Source organism: Aphis gossypii, chromosome 2 (genome assembly GCF_020184175.1).
Source record: "Aphis gossypii isolate Hap1 chromosome 2, ASM2018417v2, whole genome shotgun sequence".
Classification (NCBI taxonomy): domain Eukaryota; kingdom Metazoa; phylum Arthropoda; class Insecta; order Hemiptera; family Aphididae; genus Aphis; species Aphis gossypii.
Genome location: NC_065531.1, coordinates 71,015,314 through 71,037,218, shown reverse-complemented (window position 1 = coordinate 71,037,218; position 21,905 = coordinate 71,015,314). Strand labels below are relative to the sequence as shown.

The 21,905-nt window shown below is 25.7% G+C and overlaps 1 protein-coding gene across 1 annotated transcript in view; it reads right to left on the bottom strand.

The window, feature by feature from the left end:
- Positions 1–21,905, bottom strand: part of LOC114124053 (low-density lipoprotein receptor-related protein 1) — a 40,391-nt gene that overhangs the window by 11,434 nt on the left and 7,052 nt on the right. Inside the window, exons 9-50 of the mRNA XM_027987217.2 lie at positions 21,559–21,784; positions 21,297–21,471; positions 21,003–21,131; positions 20,389–20,803; positions 19,923–20,326; positions 19,518–19,808; positions 18,785–19,033; positions 17,304–17,437; positions 16,982–17,216; positions 16,454–16,633; positions 14,719–14,967; positions 14,437–14,640; positions 13,987–14,362; positions 13,683–13,927; positions 12,834–12,962; positions 12,537–12,770; positions 12,091–12,447; positions 10,588–10,833; positions 9,958–10,260; positions 9,769–9,891; positions 9,082–9,368; positions 8,853–8,995; positions 8,539–8,789; positions 7,697–7,930; positions 7,433–7,610; positions 6,861–7,065; positions 6,596–6,785; positions 6,262–6,522; positions 5,960–6,190; positions 5,754–5,894; positions 5,539–5,694; positions 3,634–3,762; positions 3,358–3,548; positions 3,098–3,284; positions 2,903–3,031; positions 2,474–2,743; positions 2,211–2,413; positions 1,740–2,145; positions 1,481–1,675; positions 1,074–1,279; positions 851–1,012; positions 22–180 (exon numbers count right to left, since the gene is read on the bottom strand). Coding sequence (XP_027843018.2) covers positions 22–180; positions 851–1,012; positions 1,074–1,279; positions 1,481–1,675; positions 1,740–2,145; positions 2,211–2,413; positions 2,474–2,743; positions 2,903–3,031; positions 3,098–3,284; positions 3,358–3,548; positions 3,634–3,762; positions 5,539–5,694; positions 5,754–5,894; positions 5,960–6,190; positions 6,262–6,522; positions 6,596–6,785; positions 6,861–7,065; positions 7,433–7,610; positions 7,697–7,930; positions 8,539–8,789; positions 8,853–8,995; positions 9,082–9,368; positions 9,769–9,891; positions 9,958–10,260; positions 10,588–10,833; positions 12,091–12,447; positions 12,537–12,770; positions 12,834–12,962; positions 13,683–13,927; positions 13,987–14,362; positions 14,437–14,640; positions 14,719–14,967; positions 16,454–16,633; positions 16,982–17,216; positions 17,304–17,437; positions 18,785–19,033; positions 19,518–19,808; positions 19,923–20,326; positions 20,389–20,803; positions 21,003–21,131; positions 21,297–21,471; positions 21,559–21,784 — 9,418 coding nt within the window. The remainder of the gene's footprint in view (positions 1–21; positions 181–850; positions 1,013–1,073; positions 1,280–1,480; positions 1,676–1,739; positions 2,146–2,210; positions 2,414–2,473; positions 2,744–2,902; positions 3,032–3,097; positions 3,285–3,357; positions 3,549–3,633; positions 3,763–5,538; positions 5,695–5,753; positions 5,895–5,959; positions 6,191–6,261; positions 6,523–6,595; positions 6,786–6,860; positions 7,066–7,432; positions 7,611–7,696; positions 7,931–8,538; positions 8,790–8,852; positions 8,996–9,081; positions 9,369–9,768; positions 9,892–9,957; positions 10,261–10,587; positions 10,834–12,090; positions 12,448–12,536; positions 12,771–12,833; positions 12,963–13,682; positions 13,928–13,986; positions 14,363–14,436; positions 14,641–14,718; positions 14,968–16,453; positions 16,634–16,981; positions 17,217–17,303; positions 17,438–18,784; positions 19,034–19,517; positions 19,809–19,922; positions 20,327–20,388; positions 20,804–21,002; positions 21,132–21,296; positions 21,472–21,558; positions 21,785–21,905) is intronic.

The window sequence follows — 21,905 nt, the reverse complement described above, 5'->3', positions numbered from 1 at the left end:
AAATATGATATTTTTTTTTACCTCTTTTGTACCACATGCTTTTGATTTACAATCTTTTTCATCTTCGCCATCCAAACAATCATTGCGACCATTGCATTTTAGATGATTTGATATACATGTTGGCAATGTGCTGAATTTAGTACCACGTTGACATTTAAAGTCCGTATCAAGACATGTATACTATGTAATAAAATTAAAATATAATAGATAATATAAGTAATTTAAATACAATATTAAAATAGAAATTTCTTATTTTTAAGAATTTTCCAGCAACACAAAAATGAGTCATAAAATATCCCAGTTGTTATTAGTGTAAATATGAATTTAAATAATGGGACCTTTTCCTTTAGTTCACTACCACTACTTTTTTTGGTTTTTCCATTCAGTCACTATCATTAATCCACAAACATATTATTTAGATTCTGGGGGTATGAAGTGTGCTTTATGTGTAAATATTTACTATCAATAACTATATGTGTGTTTGGGAACTTATCGCTACGCTCCTTGGCACACAAATCGAAAATATCTCTCGACTTGCTATACAAATCCACCTCAAATCTAACTGTGTACTCGACCAAGTAGCTGTTCAGCATTGGTCGGTAAGTACCCTGTTACCTACTTGAGATGGATTTGCATAGCAAGTCGAGAGATATTTTCGATTTGTGCGGAGCGTTGCGACGAGTGCCGAAACACGCGTGTGTAGTCATAGATAGTAAATAAACGGAAAAGGTCCAAATAATGAAATATAATACATACAAATATGAGTTGAATAAAAAAGTGTGCAATAAGGTAAAAATGGTAAAGAATTACCAATGTATAAAAAACATAATATTAAATATTTTTTATTTACATTTCCACAATTTTCTTCGTCAGAATTATCTTTACAATCAAAAATACCATTACATATTTGTGAGGGCTGTATACACTGATGATTTTTACATTGGAATTGCCCAGGAGTACACTGAAAGTCTAAACAAGTATCAGGCTCATCAGAACCATCTCCACAATCATCCTAAAATAGATATTATTTATTTAAAAAATATCACAAAATAAACTGCATATGCTAAACTTACAAGGTTGTCACAATGCCACCAAAAAGGTATGCATTTAAATGTATTAGCACACACAAAATGTGACGAAGAACAATTTGCAATACAATTCATATTATCTGGTGCAAGAATAAAATCTTGAGGACACGCACATGTTCTACCCAAATTAGGAGATAGAAGACACAAAGCTTTGCATCCACCATTATTTTTTTCACATGGGTTATATGCTCCTATAGTTAATAAAAAAAGTGATTAATTTTATTTATTTATTAAATACTTTATACTACAAAAATATTAGTCATTAAAAAATCTTTAATTTTTTTATATCTTCTGATACAACCAGTATATAAAAATCATTTTAAACATAAAATTGTAAGTCTTTAAATTACTAATAAATCAAAAAATAGTAATTTTGATTTTAATTAACTCACTTGATGGTTGCAAAAGAGGGTGCACAATTTTAATATCCATTGGCCTGTAAACAAGTGATGTAACATTTCGACATTCTTGGCCTGAATATTTATGACATTTATGTATGTTTTTTGTTTCCCAATCAGACCAATAAACAAAATTTTCAAATAAAGTGATAGCAAATACATGGTGTAAATTGATAAAAGGATCCATTTCTAGAAAAAATTAAAAACATGTTTATCACAGATTAAACTGTATTTATAATAATAGTGAAATTACTTCTGCTCATAATAACATGTCTATTGTTTCCATCTAAGTCTGAATAAGCAATATAGTCCTCTTTTGCATCAGCCCAAAAAAGCTCTTCTGTAGCTAAGCTTATTACTAAAGCATTTGGCCAACCAAGAGATTCATTTACAATAGCTTTAGGTTCACTACCATCCATACCAGCTTTACCAATATAAGGCACTTCGCCCCAATCTGTCCAATACATATATCCTCGAATAGGATCTAAACTGAGAGCTCTAGGTTCTGCTAAACTTTTACTTATTAATACTTTCCTAAATTGACCATTTAGTTTAGACACTTCAATTGTGTCTTTACCCTTGTCACACCAATATAAGTTTTTAGCAACCCAGTCTACTGCAATACCATCAGGACTTTGAATAACTGGACCATGTAATCTCTAAATAAGTTATAAATAATAATTTAAAAGATCAAATATACATTAAAATTGAAATATTAACATACCTCAGAAGTTGTATTTTTACATTTGCGTTTAATTGTGCTGCTTTGAGTAGAAATTTCAGACCAATAAAAACAATTATCAGCATAATCATAATCAACCGCAACAGCATTGGTTAAATTTTCCACTACAATTTCAGTTTTAATTCCTCGTAAATCAATTTGTTTAATATACTGTTTATTAGCAAAAACTAGCATTGGCTTTTCAACTAAAAAATTCAAGTTTAATTTTTAATAATATTAATTGTAAAATATTAATAAATTATTACTTGTAGAAGCTTTGCATGAAAAACCATCTCGTAATAGTGTATAACCTGCAGTACAATCACATTTATAAGATCCTATGGTATTATGACATGTTTGGTCACAAGGTTTTGTTATTTCAGTAGAATTGCATTCATTAATGTCATGGCATAAAGTGCCCACAGCCTTATAGCCAGGATGGCATTTACATTCATAGCCAACAGGGCGATCTATGCATATATGCTCACAAGGACGAAACATGTGTGTATTACTTTCTAGTGCACACTCATTAATATCTGAAAATAATAGTTTTATTCCATACAATCAATAAAGTAAAATATTGTTTTTAATTGTTAACTTAATATTAGCGTATAGTTAAATTATTTTATAAAATGAATATTACTTACATCAATGTAAATACAGTAAATAAATATTATTTTTTTAGAAATACTTACTACATTTGTCTTCATCACTAAAATCTCCACAGTCATCTTGTCCATTGCAGGTAAAATTTGAATTGATACATACTTTATTATGGCAAAAGAAATTATCAGGCCATGAACAATTTTCATTTTTAAGATGTTCTAGAATAATTATATGAAAATAAATAGTAAAAATATTAGTTAGCCACTAATAAATTTAATACTTACTACACTCTTCAGTATGCAAATTCTCATCAGAATTATCACCACAATCATTTTTACCATTGCATAAGTCAGTTAGTAACACACAAGCACCATTTTCACATGTAAACTCTTTAATAGAATCACATACCTTACAGTTTTCAGGTTCATCTGAATTATCACCACAGTCATCATGGCCATCACAATAATAAGCCTAAATAATATTATACTAACTTTAATTCAAATACATGACATTTATTTTCAAAAAATTCAGAATAAATAAATACCTCAAAAATGCATTTCTTATTAACACATTCAAACTTGGTTAAAGGACAAGTTGAATTGTTTATTTTACATTTTGCATCATTCTCATCAGAGCCATCACCACAGTCATCATCTTTATCACAAACCCAGGTAGATGGTATACATCGTCCAGTTTTGTTGCAATGGAACTCACTACTTGAACAATTTCTACTTACTATACATAAAAATATGTATATATATATATATATATTATGTAAATTAAATAAATGTCTTAAGAAATAAAATAACAATTAACATACAGCAATTTATAGGTTCATCAGAACCATCCAAACAATCTGGAGTTCCATCACATTGCCATGAAGCTGGTAAACATTCATATGTTTCAAATTTGGTTTTACAATAAAATTCAGATGATTTACATTTAACAGCTAGAACATGAAATAATGACAATTTAATTTTCTATTACTATTAAGACACTTTCATAAATCAATAACGTAGAATAAAAATTAAAATAATTAATAGGTGTGTGCAATTTAAAGAAATATATATTTAACATTTAATACTCAAAATATGAAAATAATGTTTGAAGAAAATTTATTATTTAAGTTTAAACTGTATGCATTTGAATACTTTGATTCGAATTCAGTTCAGTGCAAATAAGAAATGTTGACAATGTTTTAGCAGAAAAAGCATAAAAGTAGTTTTCATTGTATAAAAATGCTTATTTTAGAAAAAATGGCATTGTAATACGTTGATACCACTTCACACGTTAGTGCTTTAAAATGTAAAGCAAATGCCATAAAGTTAGGTAAATCTAAATTTGGTAACATTTCTAATGCAGATATTTGTACAACCATGATAACATCTAATAAGCTGTAAATAAATCTTGAATTTCAAAATTATTAAACTGTTATCAATATTACAAATAAATATTTTTTTGATAATTTTTCTTTGTTTCATTATCCACACTTTTTATCCTAATGTATCATTAAAGAAATTGTTTTCCCATGCCATCATATTAATATACTGTTAACTATTTTTTTTTATAATAGTACAGATAGTAATATATATATATATTATTATTATTTTTTTTTATACCACTAATAGCTAATTAAAGCTAAATATGTTACTTCACTTTACTATGCAAGTATTAAAATTCAATCAGCTATATCTTTCATTAAACACATTTTAATCAAATTTCTATTTTTCAAAGTTATCTTTCCCTAATAATTACCAAACTTGCTAAATTGCATATCTAATCATTATTGCTATTTAATATAAATTTTAGAGCAAAACTTTAGTACAAAACTCAAACTAGCAAACTACTAAATGTTACCCACCACCACACCATTTTAGATTCTGAACAGAGTGATGAATGATAAAATGATGTTTGTGTGTGTGTGTGAACTATTATGGAGATGTAAGAAGTTTTATTTAACTTAATAAAATCACTTGAAAATTTAACACAAAGTTCCTTATGAGTTAGTCTTATAATGATTCAAACATTATGAGAATATACAGGCGCAATTTTTTTAATAGCGTTTGAACTGTTTAAAGTTTAAATATTGACAAAATTCTTCAAAATAATTAGTAGTTAAAAATGTATAAAAAAAAAATTTGTATAAGTAGCTAAGAATTGAAAATTTAATACACAATTCTCCATAACTTGGGCTTGCAATAGTTATAAAAAAAAGTTGAACCAGTTAAAAAAATGTTATCTTAAGTTGAAATGTTTATGAAATCAAAAACGTCGATGTAAAATAACAATTTGCTATCAAATAGTTTTTGATTTCTATTATAGTTAAAAATTACTAGTCATAGAAACATACAACAGTTGATTAAATTAGCATTTTCTATACATGATTTAATTTTGAAGTATTCTGGTCATTAAAACACAAACACTGTTTCACTATCCAGTGAAACATATATCCTAGGCTGACGAATCATCTTCGTTCCAAATCATTCGTTGTAAACAATGATACCTTGTCATTGCATTAAAATTTAATACATCCATTATAGCGAGATACTCTATGTCTGAGGTCTACTCGATACCAACTGTACATCAGAGCATTTACCCACTTGACCACCTTTTTTATATTTGTCTTTAAGTTATGTATAACAAAATGTTAACCATTTTACTAATATATAATACATATCGATATCTTACATTAGATTTAATTTACATAAAAAAAATATATAATTACGGCAATTTATCTCATCCGATGAAGGCAATGAAGTATTTGAAGAATCACCACAATCATCATAACCATCACATTTCCATGATTTAGGAATACATTTACCATTTGAACATTTAAAATCACTAGATGTACAATTATTTTTTTCAGGAGCTAGATGTTTAACTAAAATAAAACACTTTTAATAATTAACTATTCATTCTTCATATAAAAAAACAACTTACTTGTTGAGCAATTTCGTTCATCACTGTTATCCCAACAATCATTTTGACCATCACAAATCCAACTAGGATGAATACAAGCAGTAGTTGTATTACAACTTATTATTGTAGTATTAAATACTAAATCTTGACATATCTTATGATCTTAAAATAATAATTTTTAACAAATTATATTGTATACAATAAGTAAATAATATTTTTAAACATACCACAACCAATTTCATCACTTGCATCACTACAATCAGGATCATAATCACATCGTAAATTTGGAGCTATACATTCACCAGATTTACAACGGAAGAATGTAGAATTTTTACATGAACAGTTTAATTCATCAAAACCATCTACGCAGTCAAATAATCCATCACATTTTTGGCTATTTGGACGACATCGTTTGAAATTTGGGCATGAAAAAAATCCTTCTTGGCAAGACCTTGTGGCTATTAAAATATTATTTAGATTAGAATAAAAATACACATTTTTATGTTTAAAATTAGATAAGACTACTTACCACAATATTTAATATCTTCATCAGAATCATCAACACAATGGTTTATGCCATCACAAGTGTTTTCAAAAGGTATACATTCACCAGATGAACACCAAAATTCATTAATTGAACAATTTATTTTTAATTTGTTTTCAATACATCTATGTTTATCAGATAGAAGTGTACGGTTGTGAAAACATGAACATTCTACAGCACCTTTGATATTTACATTGCATATGTCTTCACACCGTCCATTGAGAAAATAGCATGGATTTCTAGTACCTTAAAATATAATAATAATAACAAAATAAAATGTATTAAAACTTCTACAATATAACAATAAACTAGAATTTACAATCATTAATATTTTCAGCAATTGCAATTATTCCCATAGGTCTATAGACATCTTTTCTTATCCATACAATATTTTCACCAGTGTATTTGTCAGCTCGTAATACTGCATTTAATATCCAGTCAGTCCAATAAAAATAATCACCATATACAGCAATGTCAAATGGATGTTGTGGATACAATTCAGAAAGTACCTAATATGCAACAATTTGTAAACATTTTGAATATTCAATTTTTCAATAATTTATAGCTAAAGATAGTTGAAGTACCACACGATTTGTTCCATCATATTCACATCGCTCAATTTTATCTAACTTTGCGTCACCCCAGTATAGTTTTTGAGTCACATGGTCTATTGTAAGAGCGTTTGGAATCTGAATATCAGTTGTTATAATTGATGTTAGATTATATCCATTAACAAAAGCTCTTTGAATGCTCGGTTTTAAATCATTCCAATTGGTCCAAAATACCAATCTATAAAGTTATTATTAAAGATTAAAAGTACATTTAAATATTATTATTAGGGCCTGGTTTTATATGTTCTAAAAGCCTCAGAATTATGCACTACATAATACTGTTTAAGTAGAAGTTAAAAGAAAAAAAGGTAAATTAAAAAATTTAACAGATTTTTTTGTAAAAACAAAGGTTAGAAATTTAAATTCTAAGTATCACTTTTTTTTAAATGAATTTATTAAAACAATAATTAAAATGTTAAGTACTGTACATGAGATTATCTTATTAGATAATTCAAATTTACCTATTACATGTTATTTAAATTATATAAATTAAATTAAAATAATATAAATACATCTATATTTTTAATATTCAAAAGATTACTTACATCTCACATATATCAATTGCTATGCCACGTGGTCGATCAAATTGTCCTAATTGTATAACTATCTCAGGAGCACCATTTGGTTCACTTAAATTTAATCGACTAATGGTTGCATGACTATTTGTCCAGTATAGTATATTTTCACTCATTTCGTAATCAATACCTTCTACAGACCCTTGATCTAATAATGTTGAAAACAAAAATAAAAATAATAATAGAAAATTTAAAATTAATTTTAATAATTTACAATAAAATTATATTACATACTTTTAGCTATCACTCGATGCCCTGTATTATTAAAATGAATAGCATCAATAGTTCCACGTTGAATATCTGAGTAAAATAATAAAGATCGTGCATAATCATACGACAATGCAATTATATTCTGCATAAATGTTTTTGATTCCATGACTCTAAATGGTGTTTTCAAATTTGAATTTTCAGATACAGTAACACTATCAATTTTATCCACTCGAGAATACATAAGAAATGTAGTATAGTCTAAAAATATTAATATTTGAAATAATATATACACATGATTACTTAAAAAAATTAAAAACATATTACTATGTAAGTTGAATATTAACTAAGTATTTAACTAACTACAATGAGTTCCTCTTAATGTGATCACTGGTTATAGAATCAACCATTTATTGGAATCAGAAATGAAAATCCCAATCTAAATCTTATGTTACTAATGTTTAATTAACCCTTTATTAGAATCACTAAGTACTGGATAATTGAATCACTTTTATGAACATTCTTATCGTTTTTATGGTATACAAAACTGATTAAAGTTGTTATAATATAGTATTATGTATTAAATTATAAATAATTTAAATTATATTATGTATATTAATTGAATATAGATATTAAATTAAGACTAATATGAAAATGAAATTAGTAGATTCTCATGTACAATCGAAAATAGATAGTCTCTTTACTTTATTTTAAATGTACGTTTTAAGCATATGATTAAATAGGAATCATTAATAAAAATAAAAAAATGTTTTATGGAATCAACAGATTAAGAGAATCAAAATGACCTGAACTAATCTGATCACATTAAACTTTCTCCATTGGATTAGCAATTTTTTTAATTAGAATACCTTCACATTTCTTCCCATCAGATCCAACAATACCATGTGTACAAGCACAAATTCCATTAGTCCCATTAAATAAACATAGTTCTTGACACCCTCCATTATCTTTAGCACAAATATTAGACCCTTGATGACGACTTTTTGAAAATATTTGTACATCTTTTGGGTGTTCACCAAATTCTTGAGTCAATTCTTTAGAATCAGATAAATTATTAATAGGGGAAACCAATAATGATGAAGATCCTTGTACTTGCATACTGAAAAAAAATATAAGCTTTTGAATAATAGAATATTTATATAAACTTTGGTAAGTAACTTACATTCCGAGCCAATAAATATAACCATTATGAACAACAACACTAGCAGGATTACTATCTTTGTCTTCATACAATATTTCATATTCAGTACCATCATAATTACAACGACCAATCATACTTTGTTGGCAAAAATATAACTTGCGATTCTATTTTTAAAATAAATATAATTTGATGCTTAAATAAATGCATACTTTCTAATATTATATATAGTTAACAAATATTAGGTAGATACCGTGTAATCCAATGTAATATCTTCAACATATGGTTGGTCTTTATTAAGTAAAATACTCTTTCTATTCTTTCCATCTAAAGTTGCTCTTGAGACTCCATGATAACGCCTGATACTCCAAAATAGAAAACCAACAACAGGATCAATAGCCAAAGAATTAGGCCTTTCCATGGTGTCTCCACTATCTACTACCACATAAGTATTAGATCCATTAAGATATGCCACTTGGATAATATTTAAAGACGGATTTGCCCAATAAATATGACCAGCAATCCAATCAATAGCAATTCCTAAAAAAAAAAAATTTATATTTATATAAATTAAATGTATATAATATAATTTTTTTGATGCGTATACCCTGGTCACCAACCAGTCAATCTTTCAAAGAATAAAAGTTGATCGTTATAAAAATTAATTTTATCATTATCGGTTGATCGCATAATAAATAATCGGAAATTAAATTTTTTTTTTAATATTTACTATTAAAATACATATTAGATTATTATATTATTATGAAGAAACACATTCTTCGGAACTTAGGCTTTTTTTTTTTGTTCATCAAAATTTTTTATTAAGACTTAAATTCTTCACAATTCACGAGGAACTTGAAATCTAATAAAGCTCACTTGTTTCAAAAGGTTGGAAAACTCTGGCATATACCAATTACTTCAAAATTTAAATAAAATATACCTGAAACCCAAGTGCCTGATGTATCACTAGAATGTTCATGATTAACAATTATTTGTCTACCAGTTCCATCACGTTTTATTCTCATGATAGTTCCTTGCTCATCATCTGACCAGTATATATATTCTAAAATATTATTTTTAATTAAAATTTAAAACAATAGATACATTACATTGTTTAAAATACTCTTACCTTCATAAAAATCTATGCTATATGCCATTGATGTTTTAGATAATGGACTTAAAACTTGTCTAGAATCATTTTTAATTAATGATATTCCTTTGATTTCAGATTCAACAGTATATAATAAAAATTCACTGACACCAATACATTTTCTTTCATCTTTTGGATCAATAGTATACCCAATGGCACAACGACAAACCCAATGATCAGCAGAAGTAGGTAAGCAAAGATGAGAGCATAGACCTCTATTTTTTGAACAATAGTTAATACCAATTTGTAAAGATGGGTCATAAAGACTCAATGCATAAACATCTGTAAAGCACAAAGGTATAAAATTGTTTTTATATAAGAACAGAAAATATTATTTAATCTAAACGTTAACATTTTAAATTAAATACTTTTTAAGTGCAATGATAAAAAAAACACATTGTAAAATCAATACATTCATTGCCCCACTCAGAATCTAAAATATTTATACCAATGTAAAACTTATAAGCATTAAAAATTACATAGGTCTTTCTTTTTCAAAATAATTAGTAAATATCATTTTAAAAGCATATTTTTAAACATAGATGAGCCATTTAAGTATAATAATTCATATTTTTTTTTCTTCACTATTTTTAAATAATAATATAATACCTCCAGTTATGTTACGAAAAATTGAATTTTCATCTCCAGTAATTTTATTTGCAACTCGTATATTCATTAATCTATTATCCACGTAGTATATATTATTTTTATATAAGGCAATAGATGATGGAAAACTTTCTTCTGGTAAAGTTAAAGAAGGATTTACTCTGGAGTCTTGTATACTATATGATTGTATAGAATGTTTATCAGAATTTACCCAATAAAGTGTATTTGTTTCCTGATCAACAGTTAAACCTAAAAAAAAATAGTATATAGTATAATATAATATATATATATAAGTAATACTTATATTTAAATAATTTATAGATTCAACTAAAAAACAACTTTTATTTTAAAACCGTAAACAAAATACCTAGTAAAATGTTCATAAGTAATTATTTTATGTTGTAGCAACTATCATTTTAGTTTATGGCAAGTGTATTGTAAGGAATCTAAATGATATCATTCAATTAATCAACATCAGTTAGGTAAATCTCAAACAATTATAATACATAAAGATTTAGTACTTATTAGTTAATTAATATAATTCTTCAATACTTATGAAGAACATTTTTTATTTTAAACTATTAATTGATTTAAAATAATATTATTGCATAATAATTAATTTTAATCAACAGTTATATTACTAAATTATATTTACTATTTATTATTTAATTATATGTCTATTAAAAGAATTATGCAATACAAAAAAAAATATTTATAATGTTTTTAATAATTTGTACCGATTATTTATTTTTATTAATTTTATGTAACTTACACACATCACATATTTATTAATTTTTATTTTTTATTTAATTGATCTATAAATCTTTAATTCAGTAAAGAAATCTTATATAGACCTCACGAATTTTATTTCTTTTAAATATAATATTTAATAATTAATAATTATTTCTAATTTGCTATATTTTTTGTTTAGTAATAAATTGTTAGAGGACACTATACGAACACAATTCTGTCTTTCATTTTACAAGCATAGAACATAGCTAAATTATGTCCAACAGAACCAATTCTATATTGTTAACTTTAATATGAATTAAGTAAATTAACCCATTTTCAAACATAAAGTAAGAAAATGTATTCATGGTATGAATGTACATAGTTTTTAAGGTATTTCAGTTTTCAAGCAAGTTATTATGTTTTTGTAAAATATTACAATATAAAATCCTAATCTAACTTAATTAAAACATTGTACAAATAAACCAACATATAAATGCAGATAATATTCTTTCTTTTAAATTTGGTAATTTAGTAACTAACTTGGTAAAATACAAAATTAGTTGTACTGAACAAAGTTTTTTTACAATTTATATTTATAAGACAAAGATAACACATATTGATTATAAATAAAAATCAAATTAAAAACTCCTTCAATTTGTGAGGACACGAAACAGCCCTATGATTTGCAAATAACTATCCACGGGGACCGAGCACACGGGTGACAGATAGTAGTAAAATAAATTATAAATATTTAATAAGTTTACAAATACTTACTAGTAAAACCTGATACAAATGGTATTATTTTTTCTGTATAAATAATTGTATAAGAAGATGAATTCATATTGGACATTATAATATTATGATGGCCACTTGACATTCCTTGGGTCCAAAACAATTTGCCTTGTTGTGGATGTACAGCTAATGCACCAATTTGTAGAGTTTTGTTTTTATCTTCATCAGTCCAATCACTAGAATATATGGTGGTAAAATACTCTCCTTCGAGATTACAGGCGATTATAGTTCTAGCACCAGTATTTTTTTCCTCAGCAATAGGATTCTGATCTGAACTAACAGCAATGAATATATTTTTTGATATCCAATCAATAGCAAATCCATGTGGTTGATGAATTCCTAAAAGAAAAAAAAAGTTTTTAATAATTAAACAAGTTAGTTTTTAACCTATTAATGTTCTATATATTATAGTATGAATATTAAGATACCTGTATCTAAAATTACTTCAATGTTGCCACCAAATAAACTTGATCTTTTAATTTCATTACTTGAATAATCAGACCAATAAATATTTTTATCTGCAGCAAAATAATCTATTTGTACATGTAGTAAAGCTGGCGAATCATATGATAAGAATGTTGGAATTGCATTATAATATGGCTGTTCTAAATTAACACCACGAATCTCATTAGTTTGTGCAAATAATAAAACAACTTCATTTTCTAAAATATAAAAAACAATATATTAATGTATATAAATAAAATAAAATACTTTATAATTTTTACCAATGCATGTATGATTGTCCTTAGATAGTCGCATAACATGTGGACAGTCACATTTGTAATTAGAATTTATATTCAATAAACACAAATGTGAACAATTTCCATTATTTGCTCCACAAGGGTTAAATTCAACTAAACAATAGAAATAAAAAATATTATAATTTTTAGTTATTATTTGAATATAAAGTAAAAAATTGTATTTCACATCGATTATTACCATTGATTAAATATATATATTACTTATTTAATCAATGCTACTGCTTACTTATGGATTGCTAAATAGTAAAATAGTAATCCTTTGTTATTCGCGATTGAGTCAGCGATAATTTATAAATTATGTATAATAAAAAAAATAATTATAAAAAATATTAACCTTATTGTGATCTTTAAAATTAAATATACATGTAAATAAAACCTAGCCTCCCTTTTAACATTGCTTTATATTCTCGTTATTAGTGATTTCGGTAACCGTGTACCTTTCCTGGAACATAACCCCAGCTGATAACGAAGGATACAGTAGTATTACAAAAAAATTTCAAATACAAAATATATTTATAATCTAAAACCATAAAATTATATTCATTGATACAAATAATTTCACTACATTAACTACTTTATCAGATCAATTATAACTAGTGACGTAGATACAATTTTTTTTTAGTATTTAGTATAAAAAACATCATTTTTATTTTGTTCTAATCAATACAAAAAATATTTTTGTTTTGGGGGTGAAAACCTCTTACACACTCCTCTCCTCTGTAATTACATCACTGATTATAACAAATTAAAGTAAATTGAATAGGTTGGATAGATTTTTTTTAATTTTAAGTTGATAAACAAAATTATTTTTACCTTTTGGTTGTCGACTAGGGTGCAATATTTTTATATCAAATGGTTGTGTAACAGTATGTTGCACAACAGTAACATTCAAACCAGTCCATTTATTAGCTTTATTCACTGAATTACTTCTCCAATCAGTCCAATACACATCATTTTCAAAAAGAGTAATGGCAAACGAATGTGAAAGAAGCTCATGTCCTTTTAATACAAGATGATGATTATTCCCATTATAATCTACTGTATGTATAGTATCTGATCTAAAAAATGAATTTTTAATTAATATACCATAGATATTAATAAATAAATAAATAATTACTTAGCATCAATCCAATAGATACGATTTAATTCATAATCTAAAGTTAATCCATTCGGCCATTCTCCATCAGAAAACATGCTCACAAGTACAATAGTTTGACGAAATTCACCAGCCATACTACATCGCTCAATTCTTGGTGCTGATGAATCCCAATCAGTCCAAAATAAAAAACCATATCTTGGATCTAATGCAATAGCCCTAGGACTTTCCATGTCACCAGCAATTAAACTTCTTCGATAACTTCCATTTAATTTTGCAACTTCAATTTGATCTAAATTACTCTCTACCCAGTAAATATTTCCAGCTACCCAATCAACAGCAAGTCCTTCAGCTGTAGTTAAACCATTTTGAACAACAACTTCTATGTCAGTTAATGCTAAAAAAAAAATATTTATTTATTAACTATTTATAATATTTAGCAAACAATCAAATATATTATCCTCAACGTACATCCACCAATTATTTTTCCTTTAAATATTTTATCATCCGCTACATCAGTCCAATATAGCGTATCAATTCCATCATTTGCATGATAAAAATCTAATGTAACAGTATTTTTCAAACTCGAAATTAATGATTTGACATTTCTTGTTACTAAGTCAATTCCCCGTAATTCATGTTTATTACTAAATATTATTTGAGGTATATTTGTATCTGTAATAATAAAACTACTTAATATATTTAAATAATTAATTTGAATAATTATAAAACAATAATTGATAGTAAATATACCTATACTTTTACAAGTAAAATGATCAGGAGCTAATAAATATCCTTCATTGCAAGTACATTTATGTCCATAGTGGCCAATTTTTACACATTTTTGAGAACAACGTCCCCAAGTACTACAAGGACTCACAATTGAACACGTTATATTATCGTCTTGAAGAATCATGTTGTTAGGACATAAGCATATAAAGCCATCTGGACTATTTTGGCAAATATGTGAACAATCAGATGATAATTCACAAATATTTTCAGCTAAAAAATTATTATTATTTATTTAAAATTTGAAGACATTATATTCAGACAAAAATGTTAAAAATATAATAAATCTTTTTCTATATCCTTTGTTTCCAAATATATGGAGTCAACATCTCTTTATGGTCTTCAAGACCATCATTTCCTTGTGCCACCAACATACAATACTTGAACATATTAGAGTCACATGCTACATATGAATCCCTCATTTTTATCATATGCCTTACCCACCAATTTCCCTACCATTTTTTCCAATCTACAAATACTAAACACAAATTTTTTCTTTTTACCTGATTTGAATTTAACTTATATAAAACATCAGTTCAATAGATCATCCTGATAAAATCCGAAATATATTACTTGAAAATAAAATAATTAATACATACACTATTAGCATGTGTATAGCTTATATATAATAATAATTGTAACTATAGTAAGACTCCTTTTAGGACGCTTTCCTGCATAAGTGTCTGATATCCACCAGTCTCTAGACTCAGTTAAGAAGACGCCATACCCGCATAATTTGTCTTTATGTTACAAACGTGTAACATAATAAAAACCGTTTCACACGAGCAAGAACTACGAGGGCAAGTTAAGCAAGCAAAGTTTGATGCTTTAAAAAGAGGAGATTTTGAATTTTGCAACGTAGTTTTTGTTTTTTTTTTTTTGATATCAAAAATTCAGAATTACAAAAAAAATTATTCAAGTTTGAAAAATAGAAAAATAATGATTTTTTTTTTTCGTATAGCAGTATCAAAAAACTAAAAATGATGTTGCACGGTCTATGTTTTCCTTTATTTGGTATAAAAATTGAGTTCTTCAACTTGGACTAGAGGTACTTGTCTGTGAGAAAGTTTTTACTACATTGTAGGTTTGTAAGACAGAGACAAATGGAAATCAATAAGATATGTTGGGTTACATTCACAAAATAGAAAACTTCCTTGCTAAGACTAATTTTTACAATCTCAACCAAACAAAAATATTAATATGAATTATATAGTAATAAAAATAAAATGTAAAAAATGAAATGTTAAAAATAATGATAATTAAAATATGAAATATAAATGTATTCCTTTTTTATTTAAATTCAGTAGAAAAAAATTAATGTATTTCCTATTAAATTATGTTCATTAATACGATAATAAATATATACTTATGTAAATAAACTTAATATTTTAACTATTTTTTTCTCAATTCCCACATTATACATTTTCCTTTTTAAGAAAAGCTCTAGAATGGTTCCCTTGAAAAATGTCTTAAACAAGTTTTAGTGTATTGAAAAACAAAATAATAATAATTATAAATTATATCATTTGCATGGTACTAAGTAATTAACATTGTTATTAATTAAATTAATTAATTGTTATTTTAAATTAAGGCAATAAATAAATTAAATTAAATAAATAAAAATTACTAAAATAAAGTGGAATATAACATAAAAAAATATACATATTGTACAAATAATGAATAATATTTAATAGCTTACCACATAGTCCACCTTCATCTGAACCATCTAAACAATCATTTTTACCATTGCATAACATGTCTACAGAAATGCACGTTCTATTATCGTCACAAGTTTTATTTGGATATGAACAAAAGATTGAAGATGAATTCTCTATTGGATGATCAAAACAATTGTCAAGAGTACAATTTTTTATAGAAGCTAAAAAAAAGTTTACAAATATTAATTTAGTACTTGGGTTTAAATAATAAATAATCAATAATAATGGTATTCAATACACTTTTTCTTATAACTTAACTTGATTGTAAAAAAAAAAATCACTAAAAAATAAATAAAATGATCTATTTCAATTATAATTACTAAAATAATTTTATAAAGATTAAACATTTTAAATATCTGATTTTCTAATGAAATATTTTTATAAGAATTATTATTTATACTATATTTTTGTATTTTTAAATTTCAGTTAATAATAAATAGTTTAAAAATTAATAAAATAAAAATTTTTACTTATACTTAATATATTTATACTAAACGTTTTAAACTTACAACAATTATTTTCATCGCTACCATTAGGACAATCAGGTATTCCATCACATACATAATGTTTATCAATACAAAAACCAGTGGTATTTAGACATAAAAACTCATCATTTGAGCAGACATAGCTAGTATTATTCAATCCACTACTACAGTTTAATTCATCTGTTGCTCCATCACAATCAATTATTCCATCACATTTTTTTTTTAAAAGTATGCATGTATTGTTTTTTGCACATAGGAACTAATGTAAATAGTATAAAAAGTAGAGTATATAATAACTAATAAGAATAAAATTAAGAATTAAATTAAAAATACAATAATATCGTACTTCACCAGAACAGTCGGAACATTTTTCTTCATCTGAACCATCACCACAATTATCTTCTGCATTGCAAACATATTCGTATGATACACAATGTCCATTTGAACATGAAAACTCAAATTCTTGGCATGAACGTGTTTCTAAAAAATATTATTTACTATAATTGTATGTATTATTTAATAATATGGAATTTATCTGCCTTTAAATATATATAGTACATCTGTTTAAAATATTAATTATTATTATTTAAGTATAATTAGCTACTAAATAGAAACCGGCGCACTCAAACTTTAAAATCCAATTAAAATATAATATAAAGATCAAATTATGGCAGTTGAAGCGAACCATTTTTAAGGGGATGTATTTAGCCAATATTCGATATCCATTGTAAATTATGTATAATTTTGTGTGTTGTGACTGATAATGATTGGTGTGCTTGAGTTCCCCGAATGCTTTATGTAATTAAAGATAGACTGCGGCTAAGATTCTTGGAAATCAATAACGTACAAACAGACAGTCTAACATCACTAAATTGTGCAATAAAAAAAGCTTTTACATGAAAATCTCAAAAAGAGGAAGAAAAATTCACCCAGTACCAAAATTCTGATTTTAATGTTAAAAATATATTTGAATTCCTTGTTCTCTTTTCTAGGTTATATATGAAATGGAATTTCAATTTTTTTGTATTGTTTTTGTTTGATTATTATAGTAACAAATGAATGATATTTATATATAATTTTTTTTTTCAAAATTCACCTTACTTTAGTGCTACTAAAAAAAAAAATTTGAATCCATTTCCCGCACAACCTACTAAGGAGAATAAGGAATTCAAATATTCTGGGAAATTTTTTATCCGCTTTTTGGTCTAAATGCACAAAAAAACGACCAGCTTTCAACAGCATTAATAAATCCATTTAACTTTAAAACATTGAAACATAAAAATTATAAACCTAGATTTTGAATAAACATGACACTAAATAATAAATATTTCAAATTTATGAACAATAAAATAATATACACCAGATGTCCAGATGTGTTACTAAAATATCTAAATCTAATTATAATACTTAAATAATTACATAATAAAATCATTAATTATATAAGAATATGTATATCTATCTTAACACCTGGCAATAAATACAATTAAATTGTTTTTATCAGTAGTAAAAATTTAAATGGTCTTTAATTTAGCAAATTAAATGTACTTTCAAATGTCTAAAATTATCTAACAAGAAATGCGTACATAATTTTTATAAACAGTAATTATTTTTAAGTTTTTGTTATTGTAAAATAAAACAAAAATATAACCTATAAATCAAAGTACAAAAAAATGCATTCATAACAATAATAATAATGTAGAAAATTAAAATTATTATTTTTAAAATTCAAAATATAAAACCAAATTTCTGAACTATATATAATTTCTTAAACTTTTCTAAAAAAATAACATGCATGTTATAATCTAAAACTGATTATAAGTAACATACCACAATATTGATGTTCATCTGATGTGTCTCCCTCGCCACAATCAAATGTGCCATCGCAAACCCAAGAATGAGGAATACAGCGTTTAGTAACAGAACATGAAAACTGTGATGCTAAACATGAATCACATAATTCAGGATTTTCATCAGATTTATCATCACAATCATCATCACCATCGCATATCCAGAATTTTGATATACATTTATTACTACCACTACATTTAAAATTTTCTTGAGGACATTCATATTTTGCTATATTAAAATAAATTAGAATAGCATTAAACATAAATAAATAAATAAATAAATAAATAACTGGGCTTAAAATCAAAACAATATTTTTAATTCAACAACACTTATTGATATTAAGTTATTCTGATTAAAATTTTAAAATAATACATTGATTTTAAAAATGAAATGAAAAATGCATTTAATAAAAATTATTATTTTTGACATGGGATGACATAGAATTTCCCCAAAGAAATCCAAAAATATAATCGGCCCTCTCTGAAATAAAAACCTATATACGCTATGTAATGGATTTAAAAAAATTTAATATTAATTACTTTATTATTAACTGTATTAATTGATGAATAATATTATAGACTTTTTGGATATCATTGAATTTTTAACTCTAATTGCATTGTATTTAAAAAATTCAATTTTGGTATTTTAAAATGTATTTAACAATTTTTGAAATTGATATCAAGCCCTGATTTCTTTAAACAAAATTATTTACCACAGGGACCATATTTTGAAGTGTCTTCGTCAGAACCATCTCCACAATCATTGTCTCCGTCACATATATATTTCTTTGATATACATTGTTTATTTTTAATACATTGAAATTCATCAGCACTACAGGAATTTGGAATAGAATAATTACTGGACTTTACACATTCTTTTTTTTTATCATCAGTTGTCTTCAATACATAACCATCATTGCATAGACAAACTGGTCCATTGGGAGTAGACATACATAATCCTGGACATAAATCAACATTTTCACACCAATATGGAGACGTTTTGACTAAAAACCATACAAAATAAAATAATTATAATCATTATCAAAAATGTGAACAATTTATTAATCAAGTTGCATAATTATGTTTTAAGCAATAACAAACAAAACAACTTTTCTTACCTTGAGCTTCACTATTATACACTTTTAATGTATAAAGTGGAGGATTTTCAATTCCTAATGTATTTAGATGTTTGGTTACTAAATTATAACTTTTCACCAATACTTCCGTAACAGCAGTTTCAGTCCAAAATAATATATTATCATAAATAGCAATTCCATATGGATAAGGAGTTGATAGTTTAATAATTTCTCTGTTACTACCATCCAAATCAATACATTCTATCCTATCTTTATAAACATCTGACCAGTACAATTTTCTAGTAAAAAAATCTAAGGTTAAGCTCATTGGCCATTGGACTTCTACATTAACAAAGCTAATTTGATTATTTCCATCCATCCAAGCTCTCTCAATACTGCCACCCGAACTGGTAGGGCCTCGTGGCCAATTTCCCCAGTACATAAAACTAAAAAATAATCATCTATGAAATATTTTAAATAAATAAATTAGACTGATTATTTCACATACCCATTTTTAGGATCAAGTACAATTGATTTAGGATGATAAACTTTGTTAGTTATCAAAACTTTTTGTTTAGTAGGATCATCAATTTTAAACACATTAACTGTACCCAAACCTTCATCTGTCCAGAATAAATTACGGCCAGTCCAGTCAATAGCTAAACCTTCACAATTCATTTCTGGTAACATTTTTACTAATTCTTTCTTTGTTCCGTTTAATCTCATTCGTTCAATAGCATTTTGTTTTCCTCCTGAATAATATATTGATTGTGTTTTTACATCATAATCAATAGTTGTAGGCATTCTGCCTTCGTCCAATGGTAAAATAATTTGATGTTTATGATTTGTCGCGCTCATAGATATGCCTTTAATCATTGGTGGATTATTTTTCCCAAATATCAAAAATGCAGATGGTTTGGATGCTAAAAAAGTTTAAAATAATAAACTTAAAAAAGTATTTTTCTTTCTGTAACCATTAGATTGATTTGTACAAGTCACATAGTAAATAAACAGTACAAAGCTTTCAACAAGTAACAGTGTTTGATAACACTGTTACCTTTTCCACTTGACCAAACATATATAAAACATATATATAACTAAACATTAAAAAAATATACTAACAAATACATTTTCCAGAAGTAAGTCTGTACCCAGGTTGACATAAACATTGAGCAATAGCTTCTTTATTTTTATAAGCAGTAACACAAATATGATCACAACCTCCATTATTAATCATACAAGGGTGTTTAACTAAACAAAACATAATAAAATAATACCATTATTTTAAATTTATTTATCTTAAAAATGTCATTAATAAATAATAATTGTAAATCAACAACTTAATAATTAATTCAAATATTGTTAGGACTATTTGTTATTAATTTTAAGTTCTTATTCTAAAAATATATCACATACCTTCAGGTTGTTCTTGTCTATGATAAACATGAATAGTGAATGGTCGACTTAAGTTTGTAATCAATGATTCATAATAACTACTGTTAAATTTATTAAGCTTTATAACACTTTGTAACCTCCAAGATGTTACATACATGTGATTTTCAAACACAGATATGTCATATAAATTTATAACCTAAATAAACAATTAATATATTCTATATAAACATATTGTATTTAATATATTATATTTAGTATTTTACATTTACATTTTAATACTTACAGGAAATCCTTTTTTTATTGTATGCCGATTAGACCCATCATAATTGATTCTCTCCACAAAATCTAAGTAAGTGTCTACCCAATAAATATGTTCTGAAGGAATATCTACAGTTAGTCCATATGGATAAACGATTTTGTGATCTACCAAAGGTAATCTATCACGACCTGAAAGTGAAGCTCTTTCTACCATTGGAGGATACTGTCCCCATTTTGTGAAAAACATAAATCTAATAATACAAAATATAAAAAAATATATTCAAAATATCAGTATATTCATACACAAATTATATTAAAATGCAACAACTTTTTATCAGTTTACTGTAATAATAATAAATATGATTTTAACAA